The following is a 23,903-nucleotide window of genomic DNA, read 5'->3' as shown; positions in this document are numbered from 1 at the left end:
ATTGAGCTCGTGGGAATTTGGATGCACTGTTAGAGGCTGTGTGCCTCGAGCCTTAAGGCATTCCAACTTTCTATGGGTTATGGTCTCAGGCAGTGATAAGAGAGGCACCCTCTCTTCTTGGCCTCTTTTCTGCTGACCAGTGGGGAGCCTGGTTCATACACAGCCTCCTACCAGCCAGGGGTGAACGTTTATTCCCCCTAATCAGACAGAAGCCAAACTCCTGGTTTCCTCTGCTTGCCAGTTTGTGCTTCATTTGTTTCTGGCCCATGAAGACTTTTTGTTTCCTCCTATGTTTGTGTCTAGAGTGAAATGGGGTGTTGAAAGTCTGAACTCATAGCATTATCTTTACTCAGAAAAGATAGACCTATTTCAAATAAACATAACAAAAATCTACCTAAAGGTAAATGGACTGACTTGTGAGTATAAATCATAAAGGGAGGTCTGCATGATCATCTCTCAGAAGGTTTAAAGAGACTGCCTTCTTTTCCCTGCTCTGTATGGGATATTGAATTGGTTTCTAGTAAGTTCCACCACATTTCTGAGACTCTCTGTCTCTACTCAGGGCTGTCTACAGCTGCAGCCAGTGATCCCAGTTTGTTGGGATTTCTGAGTTTTCACATCCTTTTTAATGACTTCTAAATCCCCTTCTCGTAGCTTATTAGAAGTATCTGCTTTTACTGTGTCTAGTTTGTGCTTTTAGCAGCTCAGGAGCAATATCCAACATAGTCATCAGCACTACTTTAGCATCTGGCATTTTTTTCCTTTACTTCAGTTATCAAGTTTAGTGAGTATTGTGTGTAAGGGAAGAGCTAAAGAAGTGCTGGCTGGAAATCTAAGGACTTGTCTAGGAGCAAATCGCCCAGTTTGGGGAAAAGGGGGGGATTTTGGACACTAGTGTAGATCTGGATTTTTAGTTTACCACTTTGGATGAACATAGTGGTATCCCTTTCTAGAAGGTAAAGACAGTTTTAGATTTCTTGCCAGATGGGCAAGTTTGACATCCTGGGAAGTACTCGTCTTGGAGGAGAAAGGATTTTAGATGCAAGTCAACAGACCTGGCATGACTCCAGCTCTGCCACTTTTGATTATTTTGTCTTGAGCAAATAACATGACCTCTGTGTACCTCAGTTAATAAATCTGCAAATTAACTGAATTTGACTAAGCAATTTCCAATATTTCCCCAGTGTTCCACAGGTTCCCAAGGTACATGCCATGGTCTCAGGGATGTTCAGGCCACATCTAGAGCTGGGTTTAGTTCTTTACTGAAAGGTCCCCTGCACCAGAGTGGCTAAGAGGTTGGCCTTTGGTGTGTGGCAAACCTAGCTTTGAATGTCAGCTCTACCTTGCAAATGATTAAGAAGGTCACTAAACCTTCCAAGTCTTGGTTTCCTTATCTACAAAATGGAGACAAAAATTATATCTATTGTAGAGAGTTGTTTTGAAGCTTAATAAGATAATTCAGTAGAAAAATTTGCTTAGGGACTAGCACATAGAAAGCAATCAGTATGCTTTTCTTTTTGTTAATTGTAAACTCCTTGAGAGCAGGCATTCTGCCTTACCTATCTTAGTGTAGTTCATTTACCTTTTTATTTCAATTACTTAGTTCCATGTTTTATATGCAGTAGTGTTCAATAAATGCACAAAGTACAATTTTTAAAAAATTTTAAAAAATAATTCTCATACAAATTTAGAATGAATACATGTTAAAAATTTATTTAGCTTTTTAATAAAGGAATCAGCAAGATAATACAAGAAGAGAAAAATGATTATGTAGTTTATGCCAAAATAATTTTTCTAAATTTGAGACAAAATTAGTTTATGCCCTATGGGGGAATAGAACCATAACCTTTAAAGTGATCTCTTCTTGACATTTGTATCTCTATAGGACAGAAATCCTCAAGTTAACCTACAATCGTAAAGTTCTTAGATAAGCCTGTGACACTACTCTAGAATGACATTGTGAGGATATGCAAGTTTCTTTTTGGTATTTCCAAGTTTAGGGTAATTTTTCTAAATAGTTATAATAAGACTAAACCCAAAGTATTATTTATCTTAGAAAAAGATTAAACAGGAATGTGATTCTAGTATATAAGTATCTATTTTATGCCTAAACTTATAATAAGTACTAAGTTCATCCATAATTATGTTTTCATAATGTTTCATTAAGGGGAATGTAGGGATATTTAGGAAAGCACGACTGATTTCTAAGATAACATGGAGAGTAACCAGTTAATAAGAGCTTACATGGGCCATGCACCATAATGAGGGTTTTATATACGTTTTAGTTTAATCTATAAACAATCTTGTGAGGTAGGCATTATCTCCATTTTGAAAATCAGATAAATGAGTCTGTGAGGTTAAATAACTTAATCAAGATAACAAAGCCAATATGAGCCAGAATTGAGATTTAATCTGATTCTGAGTCTTACATTTCCTGCAGTGCCCTATGTATATACCTCCCTAAATTGTAAACTCTTCTGAATTTTAAAGTATATCTCTAGTTAACATATAGATGAATAGGTCTAGTTTTGCTTATATGATACAGCATATACAAAATGGTTCTTTTTCCTATAAGAGACTTGCCATTTTGAAAACTGCTTGAGATAAGTGGTCTTTCAGTTCCCTGGTCACTGGATTAAATCATGCATGTTTTGGGCTTCCGTGGTGGCGCAGTGGTTGAGAGTCCGCCTGCTAATGCAGGGGACACGGGTTCGTGCCCCAGTCCGGGAGGATCCCACATGCTGTGGAGTGGCTGGGCCCGTGAGCCATGGCCGCTGAGCCTGCGCGTCCGGAGCCTGTGCTCCGCAACGGGAGAGGCCGCAACAGTGAGAGGCCCGCGTACCACAAAAAAGAAAACAAAAAAAACCATGCATGTTTTAAAGGAAAGTAGACTATTCTATTTGCTCCTTTTAAAGGCTCCTGTTCTCAGGTTGTCGTCTTTGTAACTTATCTATCTTTCTTATATCTCTTCTGGTCCCCAAAATGTCTGTAGGTGGGCTGGATCCTTTCCATTCTGGATGAACTGCAGCTGACCCCTCAGCCTCCGGTTGGGGTCCTTCCTCTGGGGACTGGGAACGACCTGGCTCGAACTCTCAACTGGGGAGGGGTAAGAACTGCCCTCAGGGGCTGCCCATGTCATCCAGCAACAGATCCCCAAACCCACAGATGCTCACGTGGAAGGGGCCTATGCTACTCTTGTTCAAGGAACAAGTTAGAGTTGAGAATCAAGGTCCCCATGAACCATGGTTTTATCTGGTGACTTCTTCAGTTTAAACTTATAGTCAGCTAGAGAAGAAGGGAACATTTTATATTTTAAAAAAATGGGAGTTAGTACACAGGCCTGAGGCTTTTTGAGGTACCCACTAAAGACAGAGGGTGGGTTGGCCTCAGGTCCTCATGTTAAACAATCACAGAGACTTGAATTGCTCCTGACCCCCAGTCCTCTCCAGAAGAGTGAGTCTGGTTCAGATTTACAATCCTTACTTTGGAAGAGTTATGGCTTTGTTTGAACATTTAGTTTTCTGGTCAGTGTCGTCATGATTTTATACAGGTTATACAGGTAACCAACTGTTGGTTATACAGGTAACCAACTGTCCTCTTCAACATGGAGCCAATTCAGGAAAGCTTGTTGAAAGTAGTTTACCTGTCACTAACCAGCCATTTTATCATCATCATCGTCATTATTTTTATAGTACTAAGAAAATAAGAAAGTACAATATGCTAACGTATGCTGCCCCACCAGCTTTTTATATGCTCATATGAGACCATTGCCTGGGCTGGGCTCCATGAAAATTATCTTCAGATATTAGCAGATGTTAATCTGGCTTTTGGGTGCACTCACCTCACATAGGTGATAATTATGTCCGGATATTAGCAGATATTTATTTGGCCTTGGATGAATTAACCTCCCATCGGTCTTTTTTTTTTTTTTAAGTAAGCATAGTATAAATAATAAATATATTTACATGAAGCAGCTAAATGTATTATTGGTATTAATTCCTCTTATCCAAATCAATGACTTGACTGCCCTTAATAATCGTCCTGTCAGTACTGTGTGCTCAAGAATTAAGTAGCTAGCTCCCTAGCAGGGCTATTCCTCACTCAGACTTGCCCTAGGTCCTGGAAGGAATTGTGTCCTAGTACAAGCTCAGGGAGAGGTGAGTGAAATGGAACGTCAGTGGAAGAAGTTGTCTAGCCGATGTCACCTTGATTCTTTTCCCGCTTTTCCACATACACTTGTTTTGTGTATCCTCCAAATTCCTCTAGTAGGAGGCCTGGGGCGACCTGTTTTCACTCTGATAAAAACAGCCATCCAGCATGGATCTCAAAAGCCTGCCGGTGGCTATTGGTTCCTGGTGCTGGCAAAAGTCATTCCTCAGCTCAAACCAGCTAGAGTTAGTATTTCTGTGCACATTACCCATGCCTATTGTCTTAAATTCTAAGTACCTCGAGGAACACAGTTTACTCTCCCAGCCTTGCTAATTGCAAAATAAACAGCTGTAGAAAAAGGACTCTGCCTTGCATGAAATACCTTTGGCTGTACTGTTCCCTACTCCAGACAGCAATGTGTATGCTCTTTGATTCCTTAGGGCTACACTGATGAACCTGTTTCTAAGATCCTTTGCCAAGTAGAAGATGGGACAATTGTACAGCTAGATCGCTGGAACCTCCATGTGGAAAGAAACCCAGACTTGCCTCCAGAAGAACTTGAAGATGGCGTGTGTAAGGTTAGAGAGTTCTTCCCTTCAGCAGAAAGCTAACCCTGGAGTATCTGCCTGAGTCACAGGAAATACGTTCCTGGCTGGAGGGTCATGTGCTGATTCCTTCCTATGAGATGACAGGACGGTGTTTGAGTTGACGGCTCCTAGGGCTATGAGTATAACACTTCCTGATGATTCTGCCCCGTAGACTTCTAAAGACCAAGATTTCCTACCTACTTCCATAGCGCAGGGAGCTGTTCTCTGTCCTCAAATTCCACACCAGAAAGAAATATATCAGCTTTCTAATCTTTCAAATTCATTGCAAACTCTTAACCTATGAGAAATTTTAAAAAATCGTATGATCTGAAGCATTAGACACAGCGTCTTTCAATAGAAAGATAAATGCCTGAGATTTCTGGTCTGATAGCAAATATTTCAATTTCATCACTTGATTGGGACATCAAGATGCCTAAATATATGTTTGACTTAGTGTTTTTCCTTCAGTGATTGAACTTGTATCTCAACCCAAGACAAACCAAGGGACATAATTGTAAAAATGCTACTATAGAGCTTCAGGGGAACATTTGGCTTTAAGTTCTGCCCTCAATCTCAGATAAATTTGATAGGTTTCTGAGTAAACACTTGCTTTCTATTACTTTCCACTTTTCTTCTATAACAGTGTTTTCAAATTTTTGTTGTGTAAGAATATCCAGGTATGCCTATAAAATGTAGATTACAAGGTCCTATTCCCAATGATTCTGATTAAGTACATGCAGGGTGAAGGCCCAGGCATCTGTACTTAAACAGCATCCCTGCTATATTGGATTGTGCCATTGATTGAGGCCAAGATTTCATGGTGGTTTCAGCCTTAAAATCCAACATCATTTTAGACCAAATCAATGCACCTTTATTGATTAGTACCATGATCCTGACCAATTGTGATAGATGCTCAAGTTACTTATTTGGCTAAAATTGGTTAAAACATGTTTTGTCTTACCTTAGGTTTTTTCACCTAAACTATGATCCAGAAACTATAAGGTTTTTAGTAGATATCATGATTGCTCAGTTGATCTTGAGTTCATAACATCACAATGTTGTTTAAACAAGTGCCATCTTGGGATATAATACTTCTTCCTAATGTATTTGACTTACAGAAATTGGATAGAAAACAGCTAAAGTACAAAGAAGTGTACCATATGGAAACGTTATGGACCTATCCCCACTCAACTTGGAATGGTTAGAACATCAATAGCAATCTCTATTTAATTCTCTTCCCAATAGCTTAAGAAATGGAAAGACTGCTTGGTGCAGCCTGGGAACATTAATCCAGATAATTAAAGGGTTTTGAAAGTGGATTTTTGAGGAGATGTGTAGGAAATCAGGGCAATTTTTCCTGGAAAATATGAATAAGAACTTAATAACAGACTAAATTGTGATGTTATTTAGGAGATGGTGACCAGATGTTCTCCTGAGTTATCAGTGGATGCTAAGACATGGGTTAGCATTGTAGCCAAAAGAGCATAAATGGTAGAAATGAACATATCTGCGCTTTTGGCAGGATCGCCAACCCTTGCTGTCATTACTAAGGACTTGTATTTTGTTTCAGTGCAGGAACTGGACATTCTCATATTTGAAGCCAGGAGAGTGAGACATGTTTTGGCAATGTTCTATGTGTTTAGTTTCTCTCCCTATTCTCCAGTCGGTTGTAATCACTTCTAAGGGCTGATCTGACCTCTGAATCAGTACAAGCTCTGACTCGGTGTTCCATCGAAGGGTCCATCCTTTATTTCAATTTCTCTCTTTCTGCATTAATATCTCTCTTGCTCTCCCTCTGACTCTTCCTCTCATTTCATTTTTCTCTTAATGGAACACGATTATTGCTCTAGTCAAACAGAAAATCTTACTGATCAAGGGGCATATGAAACACTGTAATAAACTTACTTTTGAAATCTTGAGGCCAAACACTTATTTCTAATAGAAGAGAAGTGCATTTCTATCTGGAGGATAAACCTGATAATTATCTGGAAACATTATCTAGGCTGAGATAAAATTACCTCTCCATTTACTTTTAACGTTTATCTTTCATTCTGAGTTGCAGAAGGAAAAGTGTAAGAACCACCATTTGCCTTCTAGCATTTTCCACATGCTTTTCTAACTGTTCTAACATTAAATTGAAGCCTTCAAATCATATCAGCTTTGTAGTTTTAATGCAGGACTTTAGGCTGCATAGTTTGTTCTTTCCTTTACTCAGCTTGTAGCAGTAACAGCCAGGGACCCAGAGGACTCTGGGAAGGAAAGCTAAGGCTTGTATGTGTATCCATGTGTCTGCATTGCATATTTCACAGTCATGTTAAAGATAAGAGTTTATAGACTAAATAGGAATCTGAATACTGATAAATACACACACACATATATATTTTTATTTTTATTTTTCCTCTAGGTTGAGAATAGCTGAATGGCTCCCACTGACTTATTGCTTACATGACTTTTGTCAAAAAATATTTTTTTTTGGAAAATAAGTGAAGGGTAAACAAATGTTATTCATTTTAAGTTGCAGTATTAATATGCTGAACATAAGTTCTTGAAAAAACTTGCATCCACTGATTAAGAAGGTTAGACATGATCCTTACAATTGAATTTACTTGCTAAGTTTGCTTGTTGAATCATCCTTTGTAACTATTACAAATGTGCATTCCTCAGCTTATGAGGTTCTCTTATTACAGTATCCACAAGAATGGTTCTCATTGAATAATTTGTATTTGTATCCCTTTTTTCCTAAACTATTTAAAATTCTTAGGAGTATCCTTTGAGTTGAGCTTTCACTAAAGAATTAATTCAAAAATCCCTTGTTCCTTCTACATAGGCACCCCTGCCTTGAGTTTTAATTGATCGTTCTCCCAGGGACTTGCCCCAGAGACAAGTGTCTGGCTTTAGGTTTTATTTTCCTCTTTTTGCCTGGTCACACACAACTTCAGTTCTGCCTTTGTTCATCATTGCAGCTTCCTCTGAATGTTTTCAATAATTACTTCAGCCTCGGATTTGATGCCCACGTCACACTGGAGTTCCATGAATCCAGAGGTGAGGACAACGTCCCATTTCCATCTCCCAGGGAGGAAGTTTCCAGCAGGTGTTTTGCATGTTCTGTTTTGTTCGCATATCACTTAAATGTTGACAGTGTGTCTAATGCTGTTCCATTTGAACCTTCATGTTGACCCTGGGAGCTAGACAAGATAGGAACTTATTACAGATGTTACTTTGAGACCTCATTGTTTAGGGTCTCAAAGATGGTAAAGGTCAGGACCAGATGTTTGCTCCGGGACTCAGGCCTCCTAATCTTTAGGTTTGACTAGAAACTTTGAAGCTAGTGAACTACTAAGAAGTGATAAAAAGAGAGTCTTTCACTAAAGTCATTAGAATACTTACAGCTTCTCAAACCACCAATTATTAAAGTTCAGGACTTTATAACCAAGGTCATTGAAATCTTGTAGCCAAACGTAAAAGTCTTTCCTATGTGCACAAAAGAGACAACAGGCACCTTAGAATAGTACGGGGGCTGGCTATAGGTGGTCTAGGTTGAAAGAAAAGGGCTTGACGGTGATTGGATTAGGCATGGAAAGTGCTTGGAACCTCCACTGGGCGAGGTAGTATGAATGAGGGCTGGTGGTGATTTAAGTACTAGAAGAGATGGAATCGAGATTTGGGGAAGCAAAATTACTTTTGAAAGAGAAATAAGATGAAATAATGACAAGTTAAATATTTCATCAAAATTTTCTTATGTCATTCAGAACTGAGAAAGTTTAGGATTTTGGCTTATGCTTTGAAGCCTCAATCTCTTGCTTTCTTGGTCTCTCTTAATCTCTTTCTCTCTCTTAAACGCTCTTGTACAATACGTCTATGTCTCTGCCTGTACCTAGTCCCTTGTGAATATGGTAACATGTAACCAAAATAATGCTTGGCTGCAGGTATAAGTAATTTGTGAGATCAAAGTCATAATGAGGGATTATTTTACTTTTCCTCTAGATTCTGCAAGAGCCTCTAAGCTTTTAACTCATAGAATTTGAAATGCAGAGTACAAAAGGCTAAAGTTCAACTGTTCAGATTCCAGTAATAATGCAGAGAAAATTCTGATAACACTTTTATATACTAAAGATCAAGAATGAGGCTATAAGATTAAGGCTGTTAGAAGACAAAATAAAAGTAGAGTATAAACCTGTAATTCTCTTACTGAATTCAGCAATTTTGTTAGACTTTGCATTCCTGGTTTCATGAGGCTTTGAGGGTTAAATGCTGAGCCACATAGAAGCAATACTGATTAAAGAAAGAGTCATAGTTTTCTCTGATTAACCAGAAAATCACAGATAGAAAGGTTGGTTGACAACAGAACCATAAATATCAAATACCCAAATCAGAAACACCGACACGCTCCACACCTCCCTGCTCTAGACAGTTCTCGGAGATTAGATGTTCAGAGGGTCCTACGTTAGGGCTGGCGTTTATAACCTGCTGCCTTTCCTAATTTAAGGAGAGTAGATTTGGGGAAGTAACTGGAGATTTCTTTCTCCATTTCTTACCCCATTTATTTCTCATATTCTTTGGGAGACTCTGGATCTGGGCTTCCTAATAAAATCTTTACGTTTCTTAACAGTACTTGTAAAGTAGTACAATTGTCACCAATGCATGAACCTCCAAATCAGACACCCTGCCATGAAAAGAGGCCTAAATGAGTAAGTGGTGGACAGAGAGCTCATTCAAGGGAGCCTAATATTTTGTCTTATTAATCTGAAAGTTATCCTAATGATATGTTTCCTTGTACTGTGGTGAAACTTTGGTGCCTCAGAATGAGAGGGCAGCAAAGAGAGACCTCATAGTGGAAAGACCAGGCTTAGAAAGAATTCTTGTGGGAAAGTGATATTTTTCTTTTCTTTTAAACTATGGAACTATTTCATTTTAGAGAGGAACATGCAAATTGTGGTGTATATGTATGTCTACATCATTTTATATGTGTGATTATAAAATAATTGGTTGAAAGATGCCAAGAGTTAATACTTTACTTTGAAAACTTTATTGCCGAGGCTTAGTGTAAGTGCTTTCCTGCAATCGGAAAAGGAATTGCAAACATTTTCCCTGCAGGTAAGCCAAGGCCCTTGAGGAAAAACAGCCACTGAAGAGCTGGATAAGGGAGGATTGCTCTTGACTGAGGGTAATGCATACCATACTTATGGAGAGGATATTGAGATGGTACACAATAAATATGCACGAACTATTGGAACCAGATTTGGTTGATATGCCTAGACCAGAGGTGTGGACTTCTTAGTATCTGTTAGTCTATTCTTTTTGCGTTAAGTTAAAAAAAAATCATTATTTATGATGAAAGGTATAATCACTCAAGCTATTATTATTATTATTATTATTTACTGTTTTCCGTTTATTTGGATTTTCCCCGTATTTTTACCTGGATAGTCAAGAAATCTCAAGCTCAGCTGCAGAAAGAAGAGAAAGATAGCAGGCCGCATTTTCAGTAGGGGCATAGTACTTACTTTGTTGGTAGATTGTGTCAGTGGATGTTCTCAAGCCACGCAAACCATAGTTGAGACTTCAAACTGTTCTCAAATACAGCTGCTCAGGGACTGAGAGTTCATGACAAAACTTGTATCATTTGCCATCAAATACTTGCAGAGTGATTCAAAGCCCCATAAGAGCCATTACCAAAAAACAAACAAAAAAGAGCTTGCATAGAATAACTGATTAGTTATTAGTCCAAAAATACAATACATTGGGAATTACGCTAATCCATTTACATGCAATGGGTAGTAAAAACAAGTCTCACTAAAGCAGAATCTTAAAAAATTTAATTGCAGAAACAATTTTTGGCATAGATGTGAAATAACCCATCAAATTGACATGGGACAAATGCAGACTTTTGCCTTACTATTGATACTTATATTGTATTTCTTTTGAAGGGACAATTAAAATGACATTTATTTTGAGACAGTTTATTAGTGGCATTACTGTGTAAATGCCTTTAGAATTACCAGTAAAAAGTCAAGCAAGGAGTAAAGATAGTCTTAACATTTTGATTGACTTAACATTTTATATATAAAGAATGCAAACATGAATAATTTCATCAGATAGAAGGTATACTTAATTTGATTGGAAAACAAAAGCTTTTTTATTCTCACAGTGGCTAAGCCATGTGTGGCTGAACTGTTGCATTTCAGAACATGCAATTGTTTGGAACAGAATTGAGAGTTTTAATAGGATGGGTCATTTAATTGTCAGTTGGAGTCTTGCCCAGTGCTTTAATCACTACTGCATTATGACAGTGCTTGAGGAAGTACATTGAAAATATTCCAATCTATTAACATAGTCATGTTAACAATGATTATGGTTATCAGGTAGCAAAGCAAGGTCTCACTTTGCCAGCTGCGTGAATTAGATTGTCATTTTGGGGGGGACATGAAGGATATTAAACACATCAAACTTTTAGTCTGAGATTGGATGCTGAAGTTGTACTGCCTCATTGAAGTTACTTCTTATTCAGAGGAGTTGAGCCTACGCTACAAGGTCAAGGAAATACAAATATGACTCTAGACGAGGCAGTTTTTAAATCTGATTTAGGATTTGCTATTTTCACCGAATATACAGAGACATGCAGATCAGCATGTTTCAAAGGATTATGAATGTTTCATGATTCATATGGAGAACTGACAGATTTCTTTAAAAAGGTGTTATTTTCAGTGGCTTGCCAAATTTCATCATCACCATCACTGCAAAGGACACACTGCCAGGCTCTTGCCCAGGTAGTAAGACTTAGGCACAGTTTGCCCTTGAGAAACTCTCACTGTCCAAGGTTCTCTGTAACCTTCTTTTCCATCTTGAACCTCAACGTGGCATCTAATCATCATTCAAGACTCAAGTGTACTTGCCTCTGGAACACTTTTATGATCATTCCCTTTATGTGTGACTCCTACTTTGTCTTATAGAGACATCTTTCTATGGCATATACAAAAAGACATTTTATTTTTCATTTTCAGACCTGTCTCCCCGACTCTAAACAACATGAGGGCAAAAGACTATGTCTTATTTACTTTAATATTCCTTGTGCCAAGTCCAGTGGCTGTCTCAATGTTTGTTACAGGAACGGAATGTTTAATTGGAGGATGGGCCCGTATATAAAAGATAAATAGGGCTTCCCTGGTGGCGCAATGGTTGAGAGTCCACCTGCCGATGCAGGGGACATGGGTTTGTACCCCGGTCTGGGAGGATCCCACATGCCGTGAGCCATGACCACTGAGCCTGCGCGCCCGGAGCCTGTGCCCCGCAACGGGAGAGGCCACAACAGTGAGAGGCCCGCGTACAGCAAAAAAAAAAAAAAAAAAAAAAAAAAAGATAAATAAAAGTAGAAGGGAATATAAAGTAAGGGTAAGATTAGTTGTCCAGGCAGTGTATAATGTAGGAGTTTGGTAGGGACTGTTGGCAGGACAAAGGTATCAGGGGAAAGTTTCCAGAAAGGGTAGGAGGGGGTATAGTGGGAAATAAAGAAGGAGTTTGTTATAGACAAGAAGTAAAGTGGGCAAGGGCATTTCAGACAGGAAGGAAAATGAGTTTGTGATAAAGATATGGGTTAGGTGACCAACTAATACATAGTGTAAGATTTTTGCAATGGTGTTAGAAACATGAAGATAGTGTTGATAAAAATATTTGTCCTTAATGGGAGATGACATTGGAAGGAGAGATTTTTATAATATATACAATTGGAATTGAAGGTGGCACTGTTACTGTGGGCATAGATTTTAGAGTCATTTATATATACATAACTGACATCTTAAGATTGAGTAGATATCCAATGCAGAGAATTTGGAAGATGTGTGTTATGTGAGATTCAAATCACTTACTGATTTTTATAAACATAGTGTTGAACTTATATTTACTCCCTAACAGGCAAGACCAATTTCAGAAAAAAGTAGGGTTTAGGATTCCATTCTAATGGCACATACGTTATTGTGTTGTATACAAAGATAGGATTAATATATTAAACTATTGGAATGGATTATACCCAGGGTCTGATCATTATTATAAATGGATTACATACAGAGCCAAATCATTTAGATGATGAGATTTAGGAAGTATGAGCTAATGAGATTTAGATGAGATTTTTGGATTTTGAGTTGATGCTGTAATGGAGATGAGACCTTTGGGGACCTGGGAGGGAGTGAATGTGTTTTTCATATGTGAAGGATGTGAATCATGGGGTCCAGAAGGTAGACAATGGTAGGTAGAATTTTGGTCTCCATGACCTTTGCCATCTGGTGTCATGCTTGCCATTCAAAGATAGGTTTGGGACTTGGAGACTTCCAGCTAGTCAGCCAGCTGTCTGATGAGAAATGACTTGGAGAAAGACCCACCCCTAAGAAGGGATTAATGATCATACGGACAAAATAGCAGAAAGCAAATATTTACAGTGGGTTCCTTTGGAATGTCTTGGAATTTTATTAGAAAGAATGTAAGGAAATAGTATTTCATTTGGGGGTTTTATAATCCATTGAATTCATGTGAACATTTTCCAATGCAAATTCTCATCTAATCGTTTTATGGTCCTCAACCTATATAACATTCAGGAACAAACTCAAAATTAAACCATTTCAGTCAGAGCTTTTGTTGTCCTATGCCCTGGGTCTATTCTGCAGGTCATCTGTATATATCTATATCTATATCTATATAGATATTTATATAACTTCACTAAATCAAATGATGTTTCAAGGCCTGTCACAAACAACAGTACAGATGGTAGTTAGGAGTTTTTGCAAAATATGTAAGCATATTCTCTATTAATTATTATCCAAATTCCCCATATTTAATTAAATTTGAAACTGCATAAATAGTTTATGGGAGCCATATCCTATGGAGGTCAAAGCAAATAATTGACCCTCCCCCTCCTCCCCCTTCCTCTTTCTTCTATCACCCCTGCACTGTATCCCTGCCACCTCTCTATTTTGAATAGAGTCCAGAGTGTTTCAGCCCTTAGTGTGCCCGTGAATCACCTGGAGAGCTTGTTAAAGCAGATGCCTAGGCCCCAGCCCCCAGACGTTCTAATTCAGTAGGTTCAGGGTAGAGCCTAATAATTTGCATATCTAGCAGGCTCCCAGTTGAGGCTGCCACTGATGCCAGTTTGGGGCTACACTTTGCAGCACTGGACAACCATGCCAACTGCCTGTAACTAAGGGAACGATGACGATGAAGCCGTTGGGTCCTCGGGATGGGGAGGGAGAAGGAGGAAGTAGCGGTGCTAATCTAACTCACTACCTTTGATCAAGTCTCTATAACAAAACTACCCTTTCCCTTTTACAGAAGCAAATCCAGAGAAATTCAACAGTCGTTTTCGAAATAAAATGTTCTATGCGGGGGTAAGTACATATTTCATTTTTTGATGATTACATATTATTAATACTAATTCACTCATGGTAATAAAGATGCTAACTCTACTCTGCTAATAATTACACACACATCTCAGATGTTTACATGTGTGTCTATAGATGGTTAATGTTTCATGTCTTGGTTTAAGAATGAAAGTAAGTATGTGTTTCTTAAGTTAGTTGGCAGAGAGTTCATCATCGTTGAACTTAAAAGCCCTGAAAGTTGTACTGAGGGGATGGTATTCAAGGAGTGGTGTGAAAAGCAAACATCAAAGCCAATCTAGAGAATGAGGAAGTTAGGCAGACTGAAAGATGTATGGCATGTCTGGGGTTAGAATGTAGTTTTCATAGGGGTACCTATGAACTGACATTTGGATGAGAAATTGACAGAATATGGGAAGGTTTTCATGGAAGCATAGATGAGATTAAAGGGGCCCCCTTCTATTTCCTTCTCCTCCTACTCAGGGACATCCTTGGGTGTGAATGGCTGGAAAGAAGAAAAAGCGGCCTCTAAAATATTGATTTTAAAAAGTGTGGCTTAAATTTTACCACTGGATAGAGGGAATTGCAGTAAAACGGGGTGAAATAAGACATTCTCAGTGGCAAGTTAAAGGTTATATCAGCAACTAATGGACAAATAGGAAGATCAGGAAAGGTAGTCAGATCTCCACACTGACCCTTGAAATTACCTACATTTTCTCTCTGCTACTGTGATCTTAAATTTTATTATAGGTTACATTTTTTTTTTTTTTTTTTTTTTTTTTTTTTTTTTTTGCGGTATGCCGGCCTCTCACTGCTGTGGCCTCTCCCGTTGCGGAGCACAGGCTCCGGACGCGCAGGCTCAGCGGCCATGGCTCACGGGCCCAGCTGCTCCGTGGCATGTGGGATCTTCCCAGAATGGGGCACAAACCCATGTCCCCTGCATCGTCAGGCGAACTCTCAACCACTGCGCCACCAGGGAAGCCCCTATAGGTTACATTTTGAAAACAGAGAAAGAATTCAACTTAGCCTTTGCACTAGTTTACTTTAGATTCAGCAAAAGGAGAACTTGTCTTATATTTTTGTGTAACTTAGAATCACTAGGACCTGTCTATCATACAGAAGTAAGGATTTGGCATAACCATGCAATGAAGATTTTTTCTTTCTTTCTTTCCTTGTATAGGCAGCTTTTTCTGATTTCCTACAGAGAAGCTCTAGAGATTTATCCAAGCATGTTAAAGTTGTCGTAAGTATTGAATGTGTTGACTCATTTCATTTAAATGTAAAAAGCATGCCCCCTAACATGAACCCCAAATACCAGTTTATATACTTAATCAGTGGGCTGCATAGAACTTTAACTGAATTGAGTGTAGTTTGTTCGACCAACATTTATGAGCATTTAGTTATGTGTCAGGTGCTGTCTTAGTTGCTGAGGATGAAGTTAAATAAGATGACTGGCTTCACCACTGAAGAGGCTCACAGTTGAGTCATGGGGAAGGGCACATAACTCTGGGCAGAACAATATAATAAATGTTGTTATTGGATTACTTATATAATATACTGGTGGCACAAAGGGAGAAATGAAAACTGCCCATGGTGCAGTCGGGGAAGTCATCAAAGGAATGAAGTTGAGCTGGCTTTTAAAGTAGAAATAGATGCTCACCAAACAAGTATCTTTATTCCCAGCCTATCTGAAGAGTCTCCATCTTAGAAAAATACTTTGATTTCATTATTTTGTGGTCATTCACTCTCCAGCCTGGTCAAGGTCCTTCACCACTTAAGAGATTTCTTTTTTTTTTGGTGCTATTTCCTTCTGGGTCTCTATCCCAGGTTTTAGGGACACTCATCTTGGAGGTAAGGGAGATGGGAAGTCATTTTTTCTCTAAGAGATGTATTTAAAAATAACATATCATTGATTATGAAGAAAGACAAAGTGTTTCCTTATAGTAAATAAATTAAAAGAGCGAATGAACATGACTTTGCTGTACATACCTGTATAAGGAAAGAGAAACATGGAAGATAGAGAAAAATATATAGATGGGAAAGAAGGAATGGGAATATAGTAATGCTTGAATTTATCATGGAATAGATAAAGAATAGCATTTGTGACAGGAGGGGACAGGACAAAAGGTATACATGCAAATAGAGAGAAATATATGACCTTAAACTAATGGATTTATAGAGGAATATAGAGGAGCCTGAGAGGATACAAATTCAAATTTGTTGTCACCAATAAAACCTATAGGAGACATGAATCTCCTAAATCAGTTGAAACAGAGTTTACCACTAATCACCCTTGGCATCATTTTCAGATGTTTCAGTTCTCATGAAATACTAACGAAAAGCAAGTATCCTATAGCAGTAGCGACTTTTGAAAACTGAAATATTGCCTTTTTAAAGCTAGATACAAGAAAGACACATGGTCCATTGAACTGTGAAGATCTTGATTTTGATAAAATGATGGTTAGTTAAGTAGCAGCAACCTTGCCTCAAACTTCCCCTGTTTCTTCTTTGGCTGCCTTCAGCCCAGCCAAAAATAAACTTTCCCTCCTCTTGCAGTATTTTTCACATTATTAGGAACATTGCAGCACCTGCTGGGAGAGCCAGTGAGCGGAGGGCAGTGGCCATATTGAATGGTGATGGTGTCCACTGTTTAACTCAGCTGGATGGAAATTAAACTCTATGCCGCCTCACCACTAGAAAGCTTTTCTCCATGCACATCTGGCAGTCCTCCTGATGAGAAATATCTCAGGCATGGTTGGCTGTATATCAGGGATTAAAAGAAGCTTGTAGAGAGGCCAAAGTGGCAGTCAAATAACTAGAAGAGGTTTGATATCAGCCTGTACATGTAATATTCCAGGTGGATTGGTCTATGTAATCATCTCTTTTTTTATGAAGAGAAAAAAAAAAAACAATAGAAACTAAGTCTGAACAATTCTGATTCAGTCCTAGGTCTATCTTTATGAGGTATATGACTTTGGGGGAAGCATTCAACCTTTCAGAAGAGTTTACTCTCCTCATCTGTAAAGCAGGCATAACAACATATGCATTTGAAGCAACAGTTACTGACCATTGTGCTGTGACACAGAGGGACACAAGAATATTTCTACAGCGACATCATTGTATGTTTCCTGAGTGTGCGATGAAAAGGATGGGGGGGTTTAGAGCAATTAGATGTACACATAACAGCAGACCATCTTATCTTTGCCACAGGGTGAAGTCAGTGTTTCCAAGGTAATAGTTAATAATCTCACATGAATACCACACACACACACACACACACACACACACACACACACACACACACACACACACACACACACACACACACACACACACACACACACACCCAGAGGACAGTAATGAAGACCTACATACAGCATTATTTTGTTCTACTTCACATGTGTTCTTCTTCTTTTGATGTATCAATGTGTGAGCTTGTACACAGGAAGATATTTTGTATGCACGTATTTTCCTTTGTGTGTTTGAAGTAGGGAAAAAGTTGAAAACTGCTGCTCTAAAGAGTTGTAAACTTTAAATGCAATAATATATAAGAAACTTTTGTAAAACTCAATATATTGTAAGGTGCCCATCCTCATAGAATTCAGTGAGTTTCCAGAATCGCTGATGAGTTTTTCAGGAGGAAAAAGTAGAAAATTTTTTTAGAAAATGAATTCTGCTCTAAGTACAATAATATTAAGTATAATTTTTTTCTGTAATGCAACAATACTGCTTTGCATGCTTTTAATGTATCACATGCTATTTTTTTAAAAGTTCAGTTGCTTTCAACACTCAATTTTGATCATTTAAGATGTCTACATTTTTTCTTCACTGGTAGAGCCATCTGTCACCTCATTTCAAGTCCTTAACTTGGGAGACCTCATGTTTATTCAAGTATCTGAGAGTGGTGTAAAAACACCTTCAATCAATGTCCAGAATTTGATTCCTATCTAAAAAACGTTTGAAAATACTTTGTTTATTTAGGATTGTAAGATTTCCCAGGAACAATTTTTGAGAATGCTCATGAAAAAAATTAGGCTGTGTTAAGATCAGCTGGGAGGAGAATGAGACAACCTTGACCACTAGCAGATTCATTTTACCTGGATTGAAACTCCCTCTGAAGCCATCTTTAGAAATTAGCAGGGAGCTTAGGAATGCTTTACCCTGTCTTCAGCAGAGAAGACAATGGGGGAAATTCTGTGATGAGGGTGTGAGGAGAGCAAATATAAAAGCAAGCTTTATACCTTTGACATTGAGAGGCCTACAGTCATGACTAGAGTGTTCCTCTTTTGGCTTTTGTCACCAGTGGGAAATGTAACCCCTTTCTTTGATTAGTCAGATGATGCTCTTGAGGAAAGTACTAACTGGTGAGGGAAGCCACACACAAAGGCATTGAGGCCAAGCCACCCTGAGGCTCTTGAAACCCAGGGTCACGGCCAGCTTCAAGAAAGCGGTTTATCTCAGAAGACCAGTCACAGTCTGTAAGAGATTAAATTGATAAGAACAAATCACTAATTAGTGATTGCTAATACTAATTTATAACAGATACTTTAAAAAAAGCATGCAGGGTATATTCCTTTTAAACAGCGTTCAAAATATCATGTCGAATATTTTCAAAATAAAAATTATCTCAAAATGCAAATAAAATAAATGGTCACATTCACGACTATTGTTTGAATCAGATGACTTTGGTAGAGATTGCTACTGCCACAACTTGGGGATTCATCCTTTTTATTCTTTTAAACGTTCATAAATTTTCTAATGTTGATACTACAAGCCAATTTATGCTATCCAATAATAATCCAAGGTTAAGAATGATGATAGTTCCTTTGATTGTGAGACCAGAGAAAAATCATTTTGGTCAAATGGCAGCTTTGTTTTTACATTAAATCAAAACAAATCCAAGCCCAGAACCCTGGGTCTGGGAAAGTTATAATCAGAATAAATTTTCAATCGTAGTAATGGGCATCCACTTCAGCAGAGACAGGGACAAGGGGAAGACCATGGTACATGCTATTGTCACCCTAGTTGTCTTTTAGACTTGAGCCTACTTCAGAATCCTTGCTTTTTCTGCTTTGATTGTTGCAGTGTGATGGAACAGATCTCACCCCAAAGATTCAGGAACTGAAGTTCCAGTGTATAGTATTTTTAAATATACCCAGGTAAGCTCTGTTCATATTGTTTCCTTGGTTTGATGTGAACTCCATTTGACTTAAGGTTTTCTGCTTTCATTATAGAAAATTTCCAGGCACAAACAATGAAAAACAGTTATTTTAATGGCTTATTAAGGGTTTTCGAGTCTGATAATTTTGTTCTCCTACTTGGTTTGTTTAGTGTTCTCTGTGGTATTTTTGTGTTTATGTGATACGGTATGCATGGTGTATACTTACCCACCCTTAAGAAGCCCAGGCAGCCCCCTGGATTGGAACATTTTAATGTAATTCTCAATTACTGACGCCTTCCATCCCCTCACCCTCCAGGAATGATAGACTTGAACAAATCCCTGTTCTCAGTTTCCCAAAAGCTATTAGGCAACCATCCAGCCTGATTTCAGCATGGAATTCATTCAAAATAATTGCCAGATGATTACTTTGAAAAAATAGGATCAATTAGAGTAGCATTTTCTAGCCAGGTTGTCAACTCTCTTTGGTGCTATTATATACCTCAGGAGAAAGGGATATTTAAGATTAACTAGTCTCAAAATAAGCATGTATCTCAGTGGCATCAAATTAGATTCTAGGCTCCCAAGCCAAGATTTTGAAAGGGGTGGATCTATGACCCTTTGTTATTTGCAAACCAGACAACTCAGACACAAAAATCCATGAGCAAGTTCTGTTTAGACTGAATTTAGTTGAAATGAGAATTGTGTGTAAATCTATGGCTAGGGAAATATATTACAGTCTCCTGATTACTTTTGGCAGTGCTCAATGTAGCCCCTTACATCCTATTCTGGAAGTATTTTCATTTTAGTTGTCGAAGTAGAAGGCCTAGTAGATTCTCAGGAAACATTGTTTATTAGCAATAACAATGCTCTTCTCTTTTTCTTCTTGCTCCTCCCCCATCCCCCCCTCTGGATTTTGCTTCCTCCACTTTTCAACTTCCTTGATTTCCCCTTCCCTTTCTAATCTCACCTCTTTGTCTCATCCGTTTTTCACTCCTTCTGTCCGCTTCAGTTACCTTTCCTTCGTCCTGGGGTATTTATTGCCTTCGTTCTGTGTATATCATTGATGCTTACCCACCTCAGTTCCATTTCCCTTTCCTATTGGCATGTATATGTCTCCCTCCAAGACCAAGTTCTGAAACCACCTATTGATAACTCACGGTATGTGATAGAAAGTAAGCATTTGTGAATTACAGAGTGAGACATGTTGATAAATAATTAGGAGAAAGTTGAGCTCCATGGGATGCTTTTGTTGTAAAATTTTGCCCCATTTTCATAAATTGATACTTGGAGGTGATAAATTCATTTTCTTTTTTATTGGGAGGTGTGAACCAAGAGTAGAAAGATGTGTGAAATAAACATCGGATCGAACTATAAATTAATCCCCAATGATAATCATGGGAAGACTGGAACAAATTTAATTCTGCTTTTACTCTTCTCTTGCAGATATTGTGCTGGCACAATGCCTTGGGGGAACCCAGGAGATCACCATGACTTTGAACCTCAGCGTCATGATGATGGTTATATTGAAGTCATTGGATTCACCATGGCCTCTTTGGTGGGCAATGCATCTATGTTATTGAAGTGTAATGTACTTTAGTCAGAGTTAGACTTTACTATTCATTTTATAGGACCTTGGTATAATGTTCTTTCCTGGCTTATCAACTCACAAACTTTATGCAATGTAGAGTTGCTAAGGGAAGACAAAAACAAAAAGTAATTCTTCATGTCACTAAAAACATTGATGCACATTTTTTGTTTAAACTTCAAAGATAAATGAATATTATGTGTTAATTATCCTGATGAATTTTCTACCAGAATGAAGTGGAAAGTTTTCATGCTAATTAACAAGCATTATGCCACAGACATATCCTTGATGCAGAAACCTTGCCATTTGATACTTTTTTGATTTGCTGAGTACTTGAGTGCTTAGATAAAAAGGAAAGTGGTCATTTGCATTCATCCCCATCTTGCCTGCTTAAGCATAAGATGGGCATCTCCCTTATCACAAAATACCTGAATATAGAAGAACATCATTGTTGTGACATTAATGAATATTCAGTTGCACAGTATCGAGATCACCTTGCATTTTAATTTTGTTTGCTGGCATTAAAAAAGTAAATGTGTAGTATAAGGTCAGTTTCAAGCAGGTTTTAGCCATGTGTTTCAACTTATTATTGAATGATGAGGAAACCAATTAAAAAGTTTGCTTATCATTTTTTTAGATTTTATTTATTATTTTTGGCTGCATTGGGTCTTTGTTGCTGCATACAGGCTTTTCTCTAGTTGTGTCGAGCAGGGGCTACTCTTCCTTGTGGTGCGCGGGCTTCTCATTGCAGTGGCTTCTCTTGTTGCGCAGCATGGGTTCTAGGCGCACGGGCTTCCGTAGTTGTGACACGGGCTCAGTAGTTGTGGCGCATGGGCTTAGTTGCTCTGCGGCATGTGGGGTCTTCCCGGACCAGGGCTCAAACCCGTGTCCCCTGCATTGGCAGGTGGATTCTTAACCACTGCACCACCAGGGAAGCCCAAGTTTGCTTATCATTTTATCCGGTGTAAATCAGGCCACACTATCAGTTTGTAAAGCAAATTAAAATAAAGCTTCTACTTGCACTTGGCTAGCACTTGGTTTGTGCCATACCTATGCCTCAAAGCAAGAAGGTTGTATTTCTTGTCCTGAACAACCCAAAACAACTCTTTTTCACTCACCTTGTGAATTCCAAATGACTTTTCCTCCATCACCTCGAATTAGTGAGATTTAACAGAATACCCTATTATGATTATGGCAAGAATGTCCATCGCCTGAGATGGTGATGTTGCTTGTTACATGTGCCATGTCTACAATGAAATGGCCATTAGGTGTAAAAGATTGCTCTAGGATTGATCTAATTTTCAGAGTTGTAGCTCATATATAGCTCTTTCTCTCCAAAGGTCTTTATGCTAACTAAGGTAAAGACTCAGCCAAGAGCAAATAGGAATAAGTCCAGGTAGGGTATGTGCCAGGGAGAATTCTTGGAGGTGCCCAAGACAAACCTGGCCACATGTGTTTTACTCATTCATTTATTCACTAATCCAGTGACCATGTCTTGAATGTTTACCATGTGTGAGAGCTTCCTAGTCCTGGCTGTGTGGTAGAAGGCTGTCAGGGAATGTCTCAGAGAAGATGATCCCTTACCTAGGCTTGGGAGGGCAGGGGGAATATTAAGACACTTTCCCATTGCTCTCAAGATCAAAATCTAAATCTTTATCACAAAATTGAGTTTCTCTCTGATTCTCCATCCTTTCCCACTGCCCTCTTTGTTTTCTAGCTCGTTGCCTGACAAGTCAAGTATAACTTTGGGCATCCCTTGCTTCTTTTGTACCACAGGGACACTGCATATGCTGCCTCTCTCTCAAATGTCCTTTACCCCTCCGTCTTCTATAACTTTTCAGTCTGTATGTGTGTCAGGTTCTCTTTATAGTCTTTTTTTGGTTTGGGTTGTTTCTGCTTACAATTATATAATTAAAGTCTGAACAAGAAGGAGATGGCAGACTGAAACTGGGTAATTAGAGGAGAATTTAATGGAGGGGCTCTTTACAAATAGTGCACTAGGTTTATGAGAAGCAGCAACGGATGGTGTTGTATTCCTGAGCTAAAGGTGCAAAGGCAGTCAGTTGTACCAGAAAGAGAACTATTTGGGAAAGACCACCTGTTAGGAGTAGTATTGCTAAGTGAAAGCAGCCATCCTGTGCCAGCCTGGCAGGGAGAGGGTCAGGGACATCAATACAATTCTTGCCCTCCAGATCTTCTGCCGTTGTCTCCCTCTGGAGAAGTCTAACAGAAGCCGGAGGACAAGGGAGCCATTAATACAGTCTAAATGGGTCAGTTTCACAGGACAAAAAAGGAGCGCAGGGAAGGGGTGGAGTGCTGGGTGGGAGTGGCAGATGGTCGGGAACCATCACTCCAGTATATCTCTGGTACACAGCAGCGAGCCTGATACCTGTAATTGTCAACGAGTAAATGTGACAGGATGAATGAATTTTGCCAGGAGAAGAAGAATGGACTTGGCATTCTGGAAAAAGGGAAATTAACATACACTTGGTAGTATTAGAGATCATAGTCCTCTGTGGAGACTACAGTTAGTCTTATGTAGCATAAAGGTAGGTGAAAAGTGAGAGTGATGTAGGTGATGCTGGAGAGGCAGGCAGGGGTGAGATCACAAAGTGCATTATAGAATTTATCTAGGAGTTTTGACTTTGAGGAATTAGTAAAGTGTGTTTTTTTTATTAAAAAAGTTTTTTTAACGTCTTTATTGGAGTATAATTGCTTTACAATGGTGTGTTAGTTTCTGCTGTATCAAAAAGTGAATCAGCTATATGTATACATATATCCCCATATCCCCTCCCTCTTACATCTTCCTATCCCACTCCTCTAGGTGGTAACAAAGCACCAAGCTGATCTCCCTGTGCTATGCGGCTGCTTCCCACTAGCTATCTATTTTACATTTGGTAGTGTATATATGTCCATGCCACTCTCTCACTTCATACCAGCTTACCCGTCCCCCTCCCCATGTCCTCAAGTCCATTCTCTATGTTTGCATTTTTATTACTGTCCTGCCCCTAGGTTCATCAGAACCATATATTTTTTTAGAGTCCATATATGTGTGTTAGCAT

At 38.7% G+C, this 23,903-nt stretch overlaps 1 protein-coding gene across 2 annotated transcripts in view; it reads left to right on the top strand.

The window, feature by feature from the left end:
- DGKI (diacylglycerol kinase iota) overlaps positions 1 to 23,903 on the top strand; it is a gene marked incomplete at its 5' end in the record, with an annotated part of 458,035 nt that overhangs the window by 264,478 nt on the left and 169,654 nt on the right. For both annotated transcript variants that reach the window (XM_082631691.1, XM_082631690.1), the window contains 7 exons: positions 2,993 to 3,106; positions 4,590 to 4,727; positions 7,700 to 7,778; positions 14,049 to 14,104; positions 15,276 to 15,338; positions 19,181 to 19,254; positions 20,700 to 20,811. In XM_082631691.1, the coding sequence (XP_082487817.1) occupies positions 2,993 to 3,106; positions 4,590 to 4,727; positions 7,700 to 7,778; positions 14,049 to 14,104; positions 15,276 to 15,338; positions 19,181 to 19,254; positions 20,700 to 20,811 (636 nt within the window). The remainder of the gene's footprint in view (positions 1 to 2,992; positions 3,107 to 4,589; positions 4,728 to 7,699; positions 7,779 to 14,048; positions 14,105 to 15,275; positions 15,339 to 19,180; positions 19,255 to 20,699; positions 20,812 to 23,903) is intronic.

Source organism: Mesoplodon mirus (genome assembly GCF_964341445.2).
Source record: "Mesoplodon mirus genome assembly, chromosome: 9".
Lineage (NCBI taxonomy): Eukaryota > Metazoa > Chordata > Mammalia > Artiodactyla > Ziphiidae > Mesoplodon > Mesoplodon mirus.
Note: the sequence above shows the minus strand (reverse complement) of the source record. Positions and strands in the feature narration are given on the sequence as shown.